Raw genomic sequence first — 18199 nt, forward strand, 5'->3', positions numbered from 1 at the left:
GTACCTGTAACCTTTGATTTCAGTTCCAGACTGTTGTGTACTAGTTCTGCTGGTTGCTATTATAGGACAGACATTCTGCACATGTTCAGAAGCACTCTACCATTATTTCACATAAACTCTAGTACTAAAACAGTTTCCAAGCTTGAGATTAATTTTAGTTGGGGCTCAACCAATCACTGAAGCAATTTCTCTTTTAAATTGGGTGCCCACACTTTCTCAGACATTCATAAAAGTACCACATGAAAATTCCTATTCTAAAATGAACATGCGAATACTCATTTTTAGAATACAAATATATTTTTGCCATGCAAAATCACTTAAATTCTTAAACTGTAGTTATGATTAATAGAGGAATTCAGATTCTTGAATAACTCATCTGTTTTATTTAGAAGGTATTTGATTTCTTGTCCGAGGAAGAAATAGCTGCTCCATGTATCAGAAAGTACTCTCAAAAATATTCTAATCCTACACTTATATTTACAATAAGATTGCAGTATGAAGTTGCTCCCACAGGTTGGATGTGAGTCCGTTTCCACATAACTGGGCAGCATTTCCTGGTTCTTGAGTATATACACTATGATTTTTAATACATATTTATAGTGAAGGTTACATTTTCAGTTTCTCTCTCTTTCTGTTGGCATGTCTATGGGAACGGAGATAGTGGTAAACCTCAAATCCCACATATAGGAAGATGTAAGAGAGCAGCCAGCAAAGTTTAAGAAGTCTATAAAAGTCGGAGGAAACAAGAGGGATAAGCTGTCATCATCCTCTAAGTACAAAGTGGCACACCCAGTAAAGCACTGTGTAAACAGCCTACACACTAAACTGGCCATGGGCCAAATCTGGATCAATTCATATGAATAAGTTTACAGGGGACCATTTTTATGCAATTCCAGAGGTGGGAGGGTGATGCTTCTTCCAGCATAAGAGAATAGGTTGCTCAAAAACAAAACTGCTGTACCAAAGCTGAAGTGCCACAAATCAGAAAGTCTAGTTTACAAACTCAACACACTGGGATAGGGGGGTTATCCTGTTACAGACACGCACAATACTATGCACAAATGCCAGTAGTCTAGATCAAAACTCCTTTTGAAATTTGCCAAATATTTCATTAGGACTGCACAAAATCACGTGAACATAAAGTTCAGGTGAAATTCTGTGGCAATTTTAACATGCTTTCAGTTTTGACGTCCACGAATTTCAGAAACCCTGACAAACAACATCAAAAGCCTTCCACTTTTTGCAGCATCCACTCCTGCACCCTACAACTAACATGACAACATTTAACTTGACCATGGGAGCAGCAAGTCTCTGTGAGATCATGGGTGTTATGAAAGCAGATTCAAAACTGAAAACAGAAGACAAAATCAAAGTAACACCCCCCCCCACCGAAAAAAATCAGCAGTGTTATAAGTGCTTGGAAATCTGTTGCTGTCTGCCATTTCACCAATCAGAAAGCAGGTCACTTCTTGTTAACTAGATCCTACACATTCAGCCCATCATTACATTTGACAACTGAGGAGTCTGTTTCTTTTAGGGAAACTTTGAGTTTCCTTGAAAAGTTATGCCATCACCAGCAGCAGAGCTCACAAAATATGCCAAAATTCTTCACTAACTTTGAAGGCATTTCATTCCCAGAACACTTATAGTTCTAAGATTTATACTTCTCCAACTATACTCATCGAAAGAAACTACTTGGAACAACAAAGTAACCATGGGGGGGGGGCGCTGAAGAAACATGAGGAAGAAATGCAGCACTTTTCTCCCCCCCTCCCACCCCCGTCCCTGGAAGTACTGCTTCATTAAATCATTTGATTGCAAGGGGCAATATTTCTACTCTTTTTTCCGTTCAGAGGTTTTATTCTCAGCTATGCATACACTCGCCTTCTTTCACACTCACATACAGGTACAAAATCAGTTAGAGATTCTAGCATACTTGATCCTTTGTGGGATGAGAATGTTGAACTGTTTATTTCTGCTGTTAACAAAACAATACATTTTATTTCGGTCCGCATCTGTCATGTACATAAGGCAGTAAGTTTGACCAACTCTAAGCCTCTTTTCCGCCTTTATGCTCAGTGTTGATAACTGGGGGTGGTGGAATTACAGGTAATCCATCCCCACCCCCTCAAACAAGAAGCACTTAAAACACACACACACGGTCCCTTACTACAAGCAATACCTTTGGAATGTTGTGATTGTAAAAAGCCCCAAAGAGGTTTCCTGGCAAAAATCAGCGTGCTACGAAAATAGACTTCAGTCTGGCATTTTAAAACAGACCGCTTAAGTGCTACGATACATTTTAGCAATTTCAGAGGACCTCCCTCGCCCACAGCTTGCCTTTTGTGTGTGTTAAGAGTTGCACGGCATAGAAGGGGAACAAGTAAATACCCAATTAAAGTCCCAGGCGAAGGAGGGACGTTCTTTCCAGCATCTAATCACCGCACCGTGTGCTCCGGCTCTGGAATGCAGGCTCTCGAGCTGAGCATGGCCAGTTTTAAAAACCGAGCTGGAGGAAGGGACTCACCTCTGTGCGAGACTGCAGCCTCTTGTTCATCTCATAGATTCGGTACTCCGGTTGCACCATGTACGGTGTGTGTCTCCTGTAGAAGGGGCCAAAAGGAGAAGAATAGAAAGGGTCATGTGGTGTGCTGGACATCTTGCCTGCTTGCAGAGAATCACGGCGCACAGAAGGGGATCACCAACATCCGTACAGAGCACATGGGCTGAGTGTTTCTTCACTGTACAAAGTAAGCAGCACACAAGCCGAGCCGGGGAGGGAAGGAGGGAGGGGGAGGCAAGCGGGGAGGGGGAGGAGAGGAGAAGAGAAGAGGCAAGCAGCACTACTGGCTGGGAATTGCTGCGGGAGCCCTCTGTAGCTGGCGAGCTAGAGGGAGAGGGAGGCTGATAGAGCATGGGAGAGGGGGAGAGACTGAATAGCTCAGGCTCCGCTGCTTGGTTTTAAAGAAACAGTTGGCGGAGGGGTCATTTCCTGTCCACACTGGAGCGTACTGCAACAAGCAAAACAAAAACCGATTTTTCCCTCTAGAGTGGCAAGAGAGAGCTACGGGTTGTTTATTTTTTTCCAATAGGAACATCACGTTGTGTTAGCTGTTCATGCTTCCTGAACCAGCCAACCCTGCGAACAAGGCGCCCGCGCGCGTGTACACTGATTACCACGCAACACAACTAACGCCACAAACGTGTCTTGCTGCCTACCACGTCTCCCAAACTGTAGCAGAACCCTGGACATTCAAAGTTGTGTTTGCGTTTGGTTTATTTGCTTGAGTGAGTTTCTTTACCTGCAGGGGCTTTTTCAGTCCCTTGAGATCCTTCTCTGGATATTGATATCGATAGGTTACAGGAGCTAAAATCCTATTTGATAGGAAACGCTTAGCCTGGTTAACACCCTTCTCACTGTAGAGATTTCGGGTTGGATGCAATAAACAACCTTTTCAGGAGAAAAACTAGTAATCAAGAAAGTGGGTCCCAGGTTTGTGGGTTTAAAGGCTGCTATATAGTGAATTATAGGTATCCCCCAGCGATTCATCTTAGCATAGCTAGTACAGTCCAAAAACTCCCTTTTCATTTCAGAAGTTTAAGCACGTGATATTTTTCCAAATTCTGCCATGAATTCCGACAGGAGAGGAAAATCATCCATTTTTACCTAACGTTTCACATTTGTATATTTCCTTGAACACACAGGGTGCTTCACAAAGCTGATCCCAATAAGTCCTACAACAGCCCTGCAAGATAGGCTGCCATGGTCATCCACATATTGCAGGTAGAGAACTGAGGCCAAGAAAGTGGTTCGTCTGAGAGGACCCGCTGAGTTTCCAGAGGAGGTAAACAAAGGGTTCATTCTCTTGGGTTCAGTTGCTACACGTGTTCAGAGGGGGAAATGATCTACAATTCCCAGTGCTCCCCAACCAGGATGACTGGCTGGGTTAATGCAGGGAGTTGGGGGGGGGGGATTTTCCTGTTCTGAATATAAATGGGATTGCAGCCTTAGTCACAGTCTTATGCTGCACAGAATCTTTTGTTTAGCCAAATATAACCTGCAGTCTACAGTAGTGTTTTTGATTGTTTGAAATATATTCCAGCATTGCAATTCTTTCCAGTGTTGTGTCAGATCTTCCTCATATCATTCTGCCCCCCCCGCCCCACAAAGTTCTCAAACCTTTTTCGATAGTAGTTCTTACAGAGGAGGAGGAAGTCTAAGAGTCTACAAAACAAAATTTGAATTTACAGCCATTATATTAAAAAAATCTTATGAAAATAGTATTAAGTGAATGTAATCCTCAGCAACTCAGTGAGGAGCAAGAAAGGCATTGCCTTTAAACTTAAAAATTGCAAACTGTATGGTTATCATATTCATTTAAAAGAACATGAGCCTGAATAATCAATACATTTATGTATAAAATATGAAAATGGATTACAGGTCCTGTGTCAGAAGAGTCCAGAAGATCTCTATGGAAGCAGGGGGAGGGGAACAAAGCAAGGTGCGTGATCCATTTCACTCCTCCAGTGCACTCAGTAGTCCAGTGCAAATGAAATCCTATCAAAATTTAAGCATACCTGGGAGAGATTTTGGAACAAATCCCGTGTACAATTGTCTAAACAATTAAGCAAACTATCCTGAATTTTCCCAGTATGATACCCTCCAAAAGCATTGTACTATGGCTCCCATATTCTTTGGTTATGCTGAGTGAGAATGATGAGAATTTTAGTTTGGAAGACACTAGGTTGGGGAAGGCTTGTCTATCCCCTTGGACCCACTGGTGATTGTATCTGCAGAACTTGAATACTTTCTAAGTCAACAGACAAGAATTTGTGCAGATATTTGTGGCAGCTAAAATCCCTCTTGTCAAGAAATGGAGTGAAGCTAGTTCTCTTTTATTAAAAGAGCTGGAAGACAGTAGAAGTATTTAAAATGAAAGAATATATCTGTTTAAGAGATGGGTAAACTCTTTTAGAATTAACTGGCTTCTGTTTATTGGTTTGATGAAGGACAGACATATTTTGCACACTGATACACACAAATGTTTTCTATCTTGTATTTTATGTAAATATATATTAATAATATTTATTGGTATTCTGTATATTTGCATATTATTGCAAAATTATTGAAAGAAAAATAGCATGTAGTATGGCAAGTACATTTATTATTTTATTTATTTATTTTATTAAAACATTTTTATGCCGCCCCATTCGCCGAAGCCTCGGGGCGGCTTACAACAAAAAATTTAAAATAACATTTTAAAATATATACAATAAAATACAAATATACACTATAAAACAAGCCGCCCTGGCCAAATAAAATTCAATAATATTAACATTTAAAATACTGCTTAAATAAAAAGGTCTTCGCCTGGCGCCGAAAAACAAATAACGACGGCGCCAGGCGGACCTCTCTGGGGAGCGCATTCCATAACTTAGGCGCCACCGCTGAGAAAGCCCTCCTCCGAGTAACCACCCTCCTAACTTCTTCCATGGAGGGCTCCCGGAGAAGGGCCTCTCCCGCCGATCTCAGGGGGCGGCTGGGCATATAAGGATGTAAGCGCTCCTTCAGGTAACCAGGACCCAAGCCGTTTAGGGCTTTATAGGTCATAACCAACACCTTGAATTGGGCCCGGACTTCAATGGGAAGCCAGTGAAGCTGACGGAGAACTGGAGTCATGTGAACATAACGTCCAGTCCCCGTCAGCAGCCTGGCAGCTCTATTTTGGACCAATTGAAGTATCCGGACCGTCTTCAAGGGTAGCCCCACGTAGAGCGCGTTGCAGAAGTCCAAACGGGAAGTCCACTAAGACTTAAGAGCCCACTATCGGGCCTATGCTGTGGCGGTGAGGGCGGCAAAAAAGAGATTCTTTTCCGCTTCCATTGCCTCCTCACAATGCCGTCCGGCGGAGCTCTTTCGAGTGGTGCAAGGCCTGGTCCGTCCAGGTCCAAAGGAAGACCTGATTCCACCCTCAAAGACCCGCTGTGACGACTTTGCCAGGCATTTCAGGGAGAAAATCGCTCAGATTCGTCACGAGCTGGACACCACTATTGATTCAGAGGTTTCAAAGGAGACACCAATGCTGCCGTCTGGTCCAGATTTATTGGATGAATTTCAGTTATTGCGGCCCGATGATGTGGACAAGGTGCTTGGGCGAGTACGTCCAACCACTTGCCTTTTGGACCCTTGCCCGTCTTGGTTAATAAATGATTCCAAGCACGGGATTGGAACCTGGATCTTGGAAGTGGTTAACGCTTCTCTGAGGGAGGGTCGGGTGCCGGCCCCTTTGAAGGAGGCGGTAGTCCGACCGGTCCTGAAGAAGGCGTCACTGGATCCAGAGATGGCCACTAATTATAGACCAGTGGCCAACATCCCGTTTCTGGGCAAGGTGTTAGAACGAGTGGTGGCGGGACAACTCCAAGCACTCTTGGATGAAACTGATTATCTGGACCCATTGCAGTCCGGCTTCAGACCCGGGTACGGTACTGAATCTGCCTTGGTCGCCCTGTATGATGACCTGTGCAGGGAGAAGGACAGGGGGAGTGCGTCCCTGTTGGTTCTGCTGGACCTCTCAGCAGCTTTCGATACCATCGACCATGGTATCCTTCTGGATAGGCTTGCGGGATTGGGGGTTGGAGGCACTGCTTTGCAGTGGTTCCGCTCCTATCTCAATGGCCGGTTCCAGAAGGTGGTGCTGGGGGACTATGGCTCTGCGCCATGGCAGCTATGCCATGGAGTACCGCAGGGGTCCATTTTGTCCCCTTTGCTGTTCAACATATACATGAAACCGCTGGGAGAGGTCATCAGGAGGTGTGGGCTGCGGAACCATCAGTACGCTGATGATACCCAGCTCTACCTCTCGTTTTCCACCAATCCAGGTGAGGCAGTGGCTGTGCTGAACCGGTGCCTGGCCGAGGTAATGGGCTGGATGAGGGCCAATAAACTGAAGCTCAATCCAGACAAGACGGAGGTCCTGTTGGTTGGTGGATCGGGCTTCGGAGAGGGTGAATTGAACCTTGTCCTGAATGGGGTTGCACTCCCTCTTAGGGACAAGGTCCGCAGCTTGGGAGTGCTCCTCGACCCAGAGCTTTCACTGGAAGCTCAGGTAACAGCAGTGGCGAGGAGTGCTTTCCTCCAGCTTCGGCTAATTCATCAGCTGCGCCCCTATCTGGAGAATGACTGCCTTGCGACAGTGACACATGCGTTGGTGACTTCCCGTTAAGTCACTTAAGCATAGGGAAATAAACTTTTATGTATTTGATGCGTGGGGAAGCAAGAGAAGGGCATGGCGAGGGTTTCCTTTGGGCTGGTCAGCCCTGTGCCCACAATCACACCAGTACAGCCAGCTGGAGCAACTTCACCCAGTTTGGGACTGAAGTAGAGCCGCCTAAGCTCAGCTTTCCTCTTCGGAGGCATTTCCCATCTGCCCCATTCATCATGGCCAATAATCATGAATGCTGGAAGCTGGTAAGCATCCAGGTTAGGGGAGGTTGTCCTAGTCCTGCCCCTACAGGAGCAGGGCAGCAGATGAGGCCTCAGCACAAACCCCACTGAGCAGGGACTCAGCCAAATAAATTTGTCCAGGGTGCATTTAGTGCACCAAGGAAGAGCAAAAAAAAAAAAAAAAACCTAACAAGCGGACTGTAAAGGATTCTCTGAAGAGGCAGAAGAAGGTTAATCAGCCTGTATACAAACAACAAAGCTACAGCATAATAAAACCAGGACAGTGCAAAGCTATGCCATTTTGCAGTAGCGGAATTTATAAAATATTATTTTCAGCCTGTCTGAATTGTACAATTAAACTGGAAGGGAAAAAAGATGAATGGAAGATAGAAGTAAGATTTGAGTATTAAGGCTGAAAAGATAGAGTAGGGTTTTTTAGACTATGCTACACAATCACAAAAAGAAAAAAGAGAAACTATCAAACTAGGGCTGAGGAGATGATGATGATGACGATGATACAACTGTGCAAGTTTGTAAATGTAAAAACAGAAAATAGAGTCACAAACAAAACTGATTTATACAATCGTCTCAGCAAAAATGTGCAAGGGTGGGGAAGGTTATAAAAAAGAAAATACTGTGCAAAGATAGCTGGAAATCCAATTAAATAAATGTGTAATGAATAATGACCTCAAAGGCAACAGTATCAGTGGGAGAGAATATGGCAGAGAAACTAACACTTCCAAAGCTCTACCAGGCCAAGACACACTGGATTTTTATTTTATTGACTGAGTAGATTGTATACTGGATATATTGGAGACTATTAGATTGTATACGGGATATATTCTATATTGATCAGATCATATATTGCCCAACTGGCAAATAGCCTAAGGGCAGTTTACAATCAGATAAGCAACAACATCAACAAAAAAACCTTTGTTCATCGTCAGATTACGTGGATGCACAAAGCAAATGAGTGCAGATAATACCGCAAGATGGCAACCTATAGGTATAGGGCAAGTGACAATAAAAAGGAAATTAAAGCCAGAAACTAGAAAGGAAATAGTATTGAACTTGAAGGATGGAATTTGTTGGAGACCTTTATATGCCTCTTCCATTTTGAACAGCATGCTAATGTTCTGCAATGCACTCGACATGAGGCTGCCCTTGAAGACAGTTCAAAGGCTGCAGTTGGTGCAGCGGCCAGATGAATAAATGGGAACTGGAAGTCCAACCACCTAAGACTGGTTCTGGCAAGCTTGAATTGCCTGCCTGTATGCTTCCAGTCCCAGTTCAAGGTGCTGCTTTTACACTGCTTAGGACCACAGCACCTGTCAGAGCGCCTCTCCGAATTGTAATCTACTTGGACACTATGCTCAGCCTCTGAGACCTTCCACTGAATGCCAGCTCCAAGGGAAATGCAGAGGGTGTCCACTTAGAGGGAGGTCTTTCTGAGTGGTGGCACCCCATCTATGGAATAACCTCCCCTCTGTGGCCCAGCTGTTGCTGAATCTCTCATCTTTTTGGTGCCAGGTTCAGATGGTGCTCTATTCTGAGGCTGTTCAGGATTTGCTTGGCCACGCAGGGGCTTGAGGGGGATTACCAGGTGTTACAGAGTCACTCTTTTTTATCATCTTTTATATTGTTTGTTTTTAACATCTGTTTTTAGATGTTTTAAACTAGTATTGCAATATAATATGACAAAGGCAGAGAAGCCTGACTTGACTGATTTCCTGAGAAAGATCAAGAACGAATGAAGAACATTGCTAACCAGAACACCCCTAAACAATATGAATAATGATAATAATTAATTGAGATTGGTTCTAATTGACCTCTCAAAGAATTTATTTATAGTTCAACTAATCCAACAATGATGCTTCTCCAGGATTGGCAAACGTGTATGCTTGAACCATTTGATTGAGGACAACTCAAGAGAGGAAAATTAATGAATTGCATTCCTCAGATCATACGGTATCAAGGAATGGCTGTGTGTATGTAGACACAACAGGGAAACTAAATACTCTTGAGCTTATACATTAAACAGGTCATAACTCAGAAAGAATCTGCTCAATATCCTTTCAGAGAATGTTGCTGGAGGGGCCAGAAAAGATGAGAACATTATTAAACAATATTTTTGAACAAATGTGGGGAAAATATTAAGTGGTAATCAAAGTATGATCTCAAAAAGCATAATATGGGAAAGAAAGACTTTTTAAGCATGTAATCCTATGCATACTTAGACAAGAAAAAAGTTCTACAATTCCCAGCATGCCTCAGCCAGCCATGTCTTAATATACATCGAGTTGCCCCTTCGTGCAGGACTTGTCACTTTTCCTTAAATGCCAGAGTAGTACCTCTTCCACTATGTGGCTTAGTGGCATTTACCTTCCTTTTGAATCTTAAACACTTTAATTTGATTTTGTTGTTGTTGTTGTTAGTCGCGAAGTCGTGTCCAACCCATCGCGACCCCATGGACAACATTCCTCCAGGCCTTCCTGTCCTCCACCATCCCCTGGAGTCCACTCAAGCTCACGCTGACTGCTTCAGTGACTCCATCTAGCCACCTCATTCTCTGCCGTCCCCTTCTTCTTTTGCCATCTATTGTTCCCAGCGTTAGGCTCTTCTCCAGGGTGTGCTTCCTTCTCATTAGGTGGCCAAAGTATTTGAGTTTCATCTTCAGTATCTAGCCTTCTAAAGAGCAGTCTGGGTTGATCTCCTCTAGCACTGACCGGTTTGATCACCTTGTGGTCCAAGGGACTTGCAGGAGTCTCTTCCAGCACCACAATTCAAAGGCCTCAATCCTTTGGCACTCAGCCTTCCTTATGGTCCAGCTTTCCCAGCCATACATTGCAATTTGATTTTAATAATGTCTATATTCCTACCCTAAACAGTACAAATTATGAAGAGGATTGTTGGCACAAGTTAGAACATTATGCATTGCAACTTAAAACTTAAATATCCACCAGTGTTCATAATAATGGCAGGGGATTTTAATGCCCAAATTAGACCTGATTATTATACCTTTTTCCTTCAAAATCTGGAGCTAATGAAGATGAATATAGCATAAGAAAGAGGAATTCTAAAGATAAGATTATAAATGCAGCAGTGGGGAAAATGTTTAATTTAAAACTGAGATCAGGATTGAAGCCTCTGAAATGCTCTACATAAGAGGACCTCTTAGGGGAATACACTTACAGCTCATTAAAGGGCAGTAGTACAATAGACTGATTTCCTTTTTACCATTCTTTAGAAGCTAGGGTCAAAGTATTTATGCTTGAGTCTCACATCTGTAGTGACCATCAGCCCTGATATAGACAGCTTAACATTTGTCTGTTGCATGCAGAACATTGTGAAAATGTTTACAGAGCTGTATAACTTTTGAAGGATCAAAAGGACAGTAAAGTTGGAAGAAAAATTAAGTAATGTCTTATGCTTGATGGAGTCCTTGCAGCTTAAAATTGCAGTGGAAATTAAATCTATTGTAATATGGTTAACACTTAATGATTATCTGATTTTAGCTCTGCATGGACATCTAGTTACTAGATGTGTGAGTAGGAAGACCTCACCTCACCATTAGTACAAACAGAAGCTGGTTTGTTAGAAACCAGCTAGACCAAGAAAATATGCTATTAGGATCCTATAGACAGGGCAGAGTATCTTGAGCTACAGATTGATGCTACGGTTATATTCAAATAAAGAAGCAGCATGAATATATTTTAAATCAGAAAAAAGAATGATAAAATTTGTTTGGATAATATGATAATAGCTATATAAATGGCTCTGATCAGCTTCAGCACATTGTTAAAGTACAGTACTGATAGAATTAATAATTGCTGTATCTATGCTGGTACTTGGGAATGGTCTTTTTTTCTTTTTGCCAGCACTGATGCAACTTAAGATCTACTTGCTGAGAATCTCATTAAGAATCTGCAAGAATTGTTCCATCTGAGCTTTTCGACTCCAACATTAACTGGTGTATGATTCTCCTTGCATCTCTTTTTATCCATATTGATGATTCTGGATATATACTATTTAGCTTGTTTAAAAATAGAGAGACCCTATTTATAGAGATGGGATCCATTGAAATCGACACTTGTTGGTCTGCAATCCATCACAGAAAAATTATAAACTATGCATTTAAACTGTAAACTAATTATGTGAATGATCAATGAAGATATTGGTCATCCCCAATCAGTCTTAGGGGTACAGAACAAACTGACTTCCAAATAGGCCAGTCCACTATGAATCATGTCTTCCTACTTTCCCATATGGCTGAGAAATACTCTAATCATTGAAAAGATTAGGCATATTCAGTCCTTGACTCAGTACCTAAAGTTTATGGTGAAAGGTCAGATATCTTAAGTTGACAAAAGTCTGCTTTCATTTATTCAGTCTGCTGTATAACTCAGATGCAATGCAGTAGGTGGCATTACTAACTCTAGCACAGTAAAGTGAGGAGTGATACAAGGATATTTTTAGCCTCTCACCTGTTTAGTGCAGAGTCCCATGGAGATGAGTGCAGTTTTTTGAACTTGCAGGCTCATAAGTATCCAATTCAGCAAAAAGATTTTTTTTTTCAACTGCAAATTTTGGTTTACAACCAGGCAATATCCATCAATCCGCCAGCTGTCTGGTCTTTTAAAATATTTCCAGATATAAGGGAATATTTGTATCAAATGAATGTACGTGTGTATACTTGTGTATTACGGTCTGTAGACTGAAACAAACTGATTGATCATTAGAATGATCATTTGATTGATCTAGTAAAAATAGGATTATCAAAATAATAATTATGCATTAAAATATTAAAAATATTGAGGAGCCACTAATTGCATCAATAAAGCAACAAGTTAGAGCTTAAACAAACAAATAAATAAAAGTTCTGCTTAAAGAGGTGGTTCTAATTTGGCTTCTCATTGTCTACAATGAAGAAGCCAGGGTGGATCTCCCTGAGAAGGACATTTCATAGATGGTGGCATCACTACAGAAAAGGCTTTTTTCCCAGTTGTCACATATCACACAACAACTGCAAAAGCACCCAAAGAATTGCCTTCACAGAGGATGGAAGCACCCAAAGAATTGCCTCCATAGAGGATCTAAGCAATCAGGCAGGAACATAAGGGGGAAATGCACGTTCAGGTAGACCAGTCCAAGGCCATCTACAGTCAGCACCAACATTTTGAATTGGGCCTGGAAGTGACAAGCAGTACAGCTGAGCAGAGTAATATGCTCAGAATGACCAGTCTGAATAAGCAGCCTCATTACTCTGTTTTGCATTAAATCAAGTTATCAGATCATCTTCCAATGTATGATGCAGTGAATCCAGGCAGCAGTGGCCTGTGCTCATTGACTCTGATGGTGCCAAACAGCGAACAGTAAGAAAGCCATGGATTTACAGTAAGCTGGGTCACTGTCGGGGGGTATGCAAGTTAATTGCAAGTTCATGAGTTCAACATGGAAGGTTTTGTGTTGGGAAATGTTTTTGACCCATAGAACAACACAGTTAAGCCACTTGAATTCATATTTGCCTCCTACAATAGAAATGCATCACAAAGAAAGGACAAACAAAGGCATGTTAGCTTTGACATTAAAAGTGCAAAGCACAGAGTATAGCAACAAACAAGTGCTCCTTTGAGCACTTTTTCTTCTCCAGCACTTACCCATTACCCGGAGAGGACAAACCAAAGCATGGAAATTAACTTAAAGATCATGAGTTCAAAGCAAAAGGCTACACTCACACAAATACTAATGCAATTCAACTTTTTAAAAAATCTACCTGCTGGCTGCTTCTATTTCTCTCAGTTCATTTCACATTCACATGAACAAGAGGACACACACACACTATTCATCTAATACACAGATGAGTGCAAGGATGCACAAGCACCCACAAACTTTTTGCACTGTCAGGCTGAATCTGAAAGAAATCATTTGAAGACTGCCCAATAAACAAAGTTCTCTGGACAGTGTACAAGTAATTTTTTTAAAAAAATGTAGAATCATAATAAAACAAAGTAAAATAGCTTAAAATTAAATAGCTTAAAAATAGCTTTACTCAAAGTAAAATAGCTTAAAATTAGCATAAATAACATAAAATCAGCAGTAGGTTAAAAACAGTGTTGCACATAACTAAGACTATCAGCAAAATATAAAAATGAGCACAACTCTAAAAGCACTAAAAAGCATTCTTCAGGCTGAAGTCCCCTCCCCTCAGGAAGTTTCAATCAACATAAGAATAAATAACAAAGCATGCCCAATTGACCCTTTCTCTGCATAACAAAAGTTTGATCTATTTAAAAAAAGCACAGCAAAGCTTTCCTTCACTGTGTTTAATTCTGTTTGCTCTTGGCTTTTGCTAAGACCTTTATATCAAGCTTGTTTTGTTCCTCTGGTAACTATTGTCGGGGTATAAAACTACCCCACACAACTATTACTATAGAGATTCTGAAGAACTTTGGGCCCCATCAAGTTTTGGCTCTTAGAAAGGGGTAAAAATAGAATGCTGAAATGTTGAGAATTTTTAGACCAGGCACTTTGACAATCTCCCAGAAGGCCATGTTGTGCCTAAATTATATTGTAATTTATATTAATTATGTGTAAATTATACTTATATGTAAATTACAGCTTGTGCCTAAATTATATTGTAGAATATGAGCTAGGGGATGCCAGTTACCACACAAAGGTTAACGCCAGCACCCTGAACTGGACTTGTAGTGCTGTATCTGAAATGACAACATTATTTTGGCATTTCTTATCTCTGTTCATTGCTTTTAAAGAGAACTAATTGCTCCTTTGGAAGCCTTAAAAATTATCTAGAATATCTCTAGTTGTGATGCCACTCTAGAGTTTTATCTACATGAAGATTCTAATTAAATACATGCAAAAGCTGTGCTATTACCATGGGGTGTCTTGGGAGAGGGACAGGATGAGTCATAATCTCTAGGAACTCTATCTGTGTGCCTATAAAAACAAACAAGTCTCTAGCCCTTGTAGAACCCAAAGTAATGAGTGTGTTCATTTTGTGCAAAACAAACCCATTCAACAAACCCACTCAACATTTTGTGCAAAACAAACCCACTTTTCATTGTTAAGCAGACATAGCAATGGTCAAGACACCCACTGTCTGGGGATGGAGCTTCCTGGTATAATTTTGAACCTATAGGGAGCATCTCTTCAGGGAAATGATTACTGCCTCATAAAAATGGTTTAGAAATCAGGAGTGTATTGGGCAGTAAGCCTGAACAGTAAGCCTGAACAGTGGTATACCAACCCAAAAGTAAAGGTTGCACCAAAGACAGAGATTTATGATCCTACTTACTTAGCTATTAGTAATTTTTTAAAAATTGAATCTGCAGGCATTTCAAAAAATTACCTTGGCAAGGCATGAGCAATATATTGTCCATTTCTATTGTACCCATAATGTATGAGGAAGACCTTGGCTGAACAAAATGTGGCCTATACCAGGAAAATACCCCATAGTTGTTGTTGTTCCCAGTGAGCAGTGAGGACAGGTGGGTTAAAATAGTGTCTGACATCTTGGTGTGCTGTTTATTTATTTATGTATTTATTTTAGGGTGATGCAGGACACTTGTACGGTTCATACTAAAACTACAATTTATTAAAGACTAAAAGGTTACTATGATGTACATATAAATATCAGTAGACAGCTTTAAGAAAATCTGGCATCTTCTTGAGTTAAATGAACAATCATTTGTTAGAGGGCTAACTCTGGAATTGTTTAAGCTATAATCATGTCCAAGGTTCTGGGTTCACACAGCACAAAATAACCCAGGAATGAAATGTGTACATATGAGCTGAAACTCACTCCTGCCTGTTCAGTGGGAGGTTGCCACTGACTCCAACTCCCCAGATAGGTATGTGGAGTCCCACCAAGTCCTCATAACCAAAGACCGTCTAACTCAACCTCCCCCAGCTGCTGATACAAGTCTGCCTTCTTATGCATGAGCTCTAAGGAAGCAGAGACAAAGCTCACGGGGGCGGGGGGGGGGGGAGAGAGCAGGAGGGAAGTATACAAAGAACTCTCTTTGCCAGTGCTCTTGTACCACAGTCATATAGCAAAAAACACCGAAAAATTGCTCACAGAAGTGCAGGGGAATTCATCCATTTTAAAATCATCCCCAAGAGTAAAGCTTCTTCTTATATTATACAGTGTGCATAGCATAGTACACCTGCATATATTCTCAGTAAGTGTCCTCCATCATTCCATCAAGGATGAAGCAGTTAAAGAAGGGACATGTACCCCTATAGATGTTGTTGGACTGCAACTCCCATTATTCCACATCATTGGTTATGCTAGCTAGGGCTGATGGAAGTTGCAGTCCAACAACAACTGCAGGGCCACGTATTCTGCACCTGTGACATGGTGCTGCTAATTGAATAGAAAAGGAAAACAAGTCTAATCCCAAAACTGTTTTTTCATTCATGATAACTCCAAAACCTCTACAGCTATCCTTCTGAAATACTACAGGCAATTTATGAAGAGGTAACCTGTGAAGTATGCATACAAAGTGTGCAAACAGGTATAAGTGAGAGAAACAAATTCCTTTTTAGCACCTCGAAAATAAAATATAAAGACAGCCTGCACAAAACTGTTGCCCAATCCTTCTGAAATGTTGAAAATAAAATATAAAGACAGCCTGCACAAAACTGTTGCCCAATCCTTCTGAAATGTTGCAGTTTTCTTCCACATGAACCTCTACAATATGTATTTTCATGCTCTTTGCCCCCATTTTCATACTATCTACCACAGGGTAGATTCCATTTTGTGAACTACTGAAAAGTAATACTGATTTTGCACAAAAATACCAAACAAACACACACCCAATACCTTTCAGTTTTACATTTAATATGTTAATATGTAAGCTCAGCTTATCCTTGAGAATTGAAAATTTTGAAAATTTGATCAAGTCTGTCAGGAAATAAAGTTATCGACAGTTTTCTTTAAAGTAAGAATATAAATTTATATGGTACTTACACAAAACCCTGTACATACTTGTTTGAAATTTAACAAGATTTATCCCCATCAAACAGGACTACTATGGCTGCAGTTCTGTAAAAAAGAATATTAAAAAGTCGGGGGGAGAGTTATAGTCATTTGTTGGTTTCCAGTGGGGGTTATATTGCTTGGATTTCATGAAGCAAGGTTTGCATTTGGATCCAAGTCAAAGCAGGTAGCCTCCAAAGTGGTGCAACCTGATTTAAGCTATTGTTGAAAATTTAAGCTATTGTTGAAACTGCAAAATCAAGGTCTGAACTGAATCTTGTGCTTGGGCAGCCCCCTAAAACATAACATCTCTATGTAAGGGGAGTTCCACAAAGGCATGGATAAAATTCTTTTTCAGAGGCTTATCTCTAGGAAAGTCTCACTTAAAGGGGAGATATTAACTTCTACAAGGATGCAAGCCATATTCAACGTTGGAAGTAATACCTCAAGATCAAGTTAAAATAATTGAATCGGAAACTAATCCAAGGGCGAAAAGTGTTAAATAAAGATGCACACACATGTATACTCTTCTTTATTTTCTCTCTCTCTCTCCTTTTCCCTTCTTTCCATTTAATAACCAGGCACTAGAAAATACTTATATCCTTTTTGTAATTAATATTAAAGGATTAAACAGTTGAAGAAAACACTGAAGTATAGCATGCCTTTGGAGAATTAACAGATTTGACATTCATATGCTAAAAGACATACACATTAAGAAGTCTGAGGAGAAGCTGCAGGATAAGTTATCTAAATGAACTATATATGTCGCTTCAGCAAATTCAAAGGCAAGGGGGATTCTCATTGACATCAGAGAGAAAATTAGCCTCATCTGCAAACAAATGTTCACAGATGATGGTAGAAATCTCCTACATAAAGGATGATGGAATATGAGGTGTTTTCAGTAGCTTTGGAATGGACTAATGACACAGTTCTATGGGATTTCTACCCAATAAAGAGAAGCTTCCAAGCTCAGAAAGTTCTGGAAATCCTGTGCATTGCCTATTGCTAGCAGGCCAGGAGGAACAATGGACACAATTTCACATCCCCTTTTTCTGCAAAACAATCAAGCCAGCAACAACAACACAATTAGGTGGGCCTCTGAGTCTGTCTGGCTTGCTTACTAGAGGTGGGTAAGGATGGGCAATAGTGAAGCTGAAGCATCCTGCAGATCTCAGCTTTCCTCTTGCCTAGTTTCCTAACAACCACAATATGCGCACCCTTTTGGACCTCTGTGAGGTTGCCTGAGATCACTCTTACCACTTGGGAAAACAGCCACCATGTTTTTGCTGCTAGGGAGTGGGGGAGAAATCTGCTGTCAGATTTCTGCTCCAGAGGTTGTAGGAGTCTCTGAAATATCCTATGGACCTTGGAGGTCTACCAGCAACCATGGGATTGCTCCATTTAACATAGAAGTGCCTAAGTAGCCATTTATTTGATTGGTTCTACTCTACAGGCTTCCCTACATGATGGAGATTTTATCTTTCATTGTAGAAAGGGAAATGCAAACATCCCACATTCCTCCCTATTTCCCACCTTTGGGTTTTATTTTTCTGCCTTTGTATATACTCTGTTAAACAACCACAGGCTTTCTTATAGCGGCAGACATGGTGGATTTGTGCTTTTTTTTGGGGGGGGGGAGGGGGGATTTTGTTCCAGTTTGTTTCAGCTGTCTTTCCTAACTCTAAATAATAATAAGAAGAAGGGGAAGGGTTATTTATTTATTTATTTATTTATTTATTTATTTATTTATTTATTTA

At 41.0% G+C, this 18199-nt stretch overlaps 1 protein-coding gene and 1 long non-coding RNA gene across 9 annotated transcripts in view; one reads left to right on the forward strand and one right to left on the reverse strand.

Annotated features, from left to right (window-relative positions):
- LDB2 (LIM domain binding 2) overlaps positions 1-2928 on the reverse strand; it is a 235545-nt gene extending 232617 nt beyond the window's left edge. For 7 of the 8 annotated variants that reach the window (XM_044418511.1, XM_044418509.1, XM_044418510.1 and 4 more), the window contains exon 1: positions 2528-2928. In XM_044418511.1, the coding sequence (XP_044274446.1) occupies positions 2528-2659 (132 nt within the window). In that variant the 5' untranslated portion in view covers positions 2660-2928. The remainder of the gene's footprint in view (positions 1-2527) is intronic. The other variant, XM_044418512.1, reaches the window with a different exon arrangement.
- LOC123017262 overlaps positions 1-18199 on the forward strand; it is a 731707-nt gene that overhangs the window by 102668 nt on the left and 610840 nt on the right. The window lies entirely within an intron of this gene.

The sequence above is a fragment of the Varanus komodoensis genome, unplaced genomic scaffold (genome assembly GCF_004798865.1).
Source record: "Varanus komodoensis strain SLA01 unplaced genomic scaffold, ASM479886v1 scaffold9, whole genome shotgun sequence".
Lineage (NCBI taxonomy): Eukaryota > Metazoa > Chordata > Lepidosauria > Squamata > Varanidae > Varanus > Varanus komodoensis.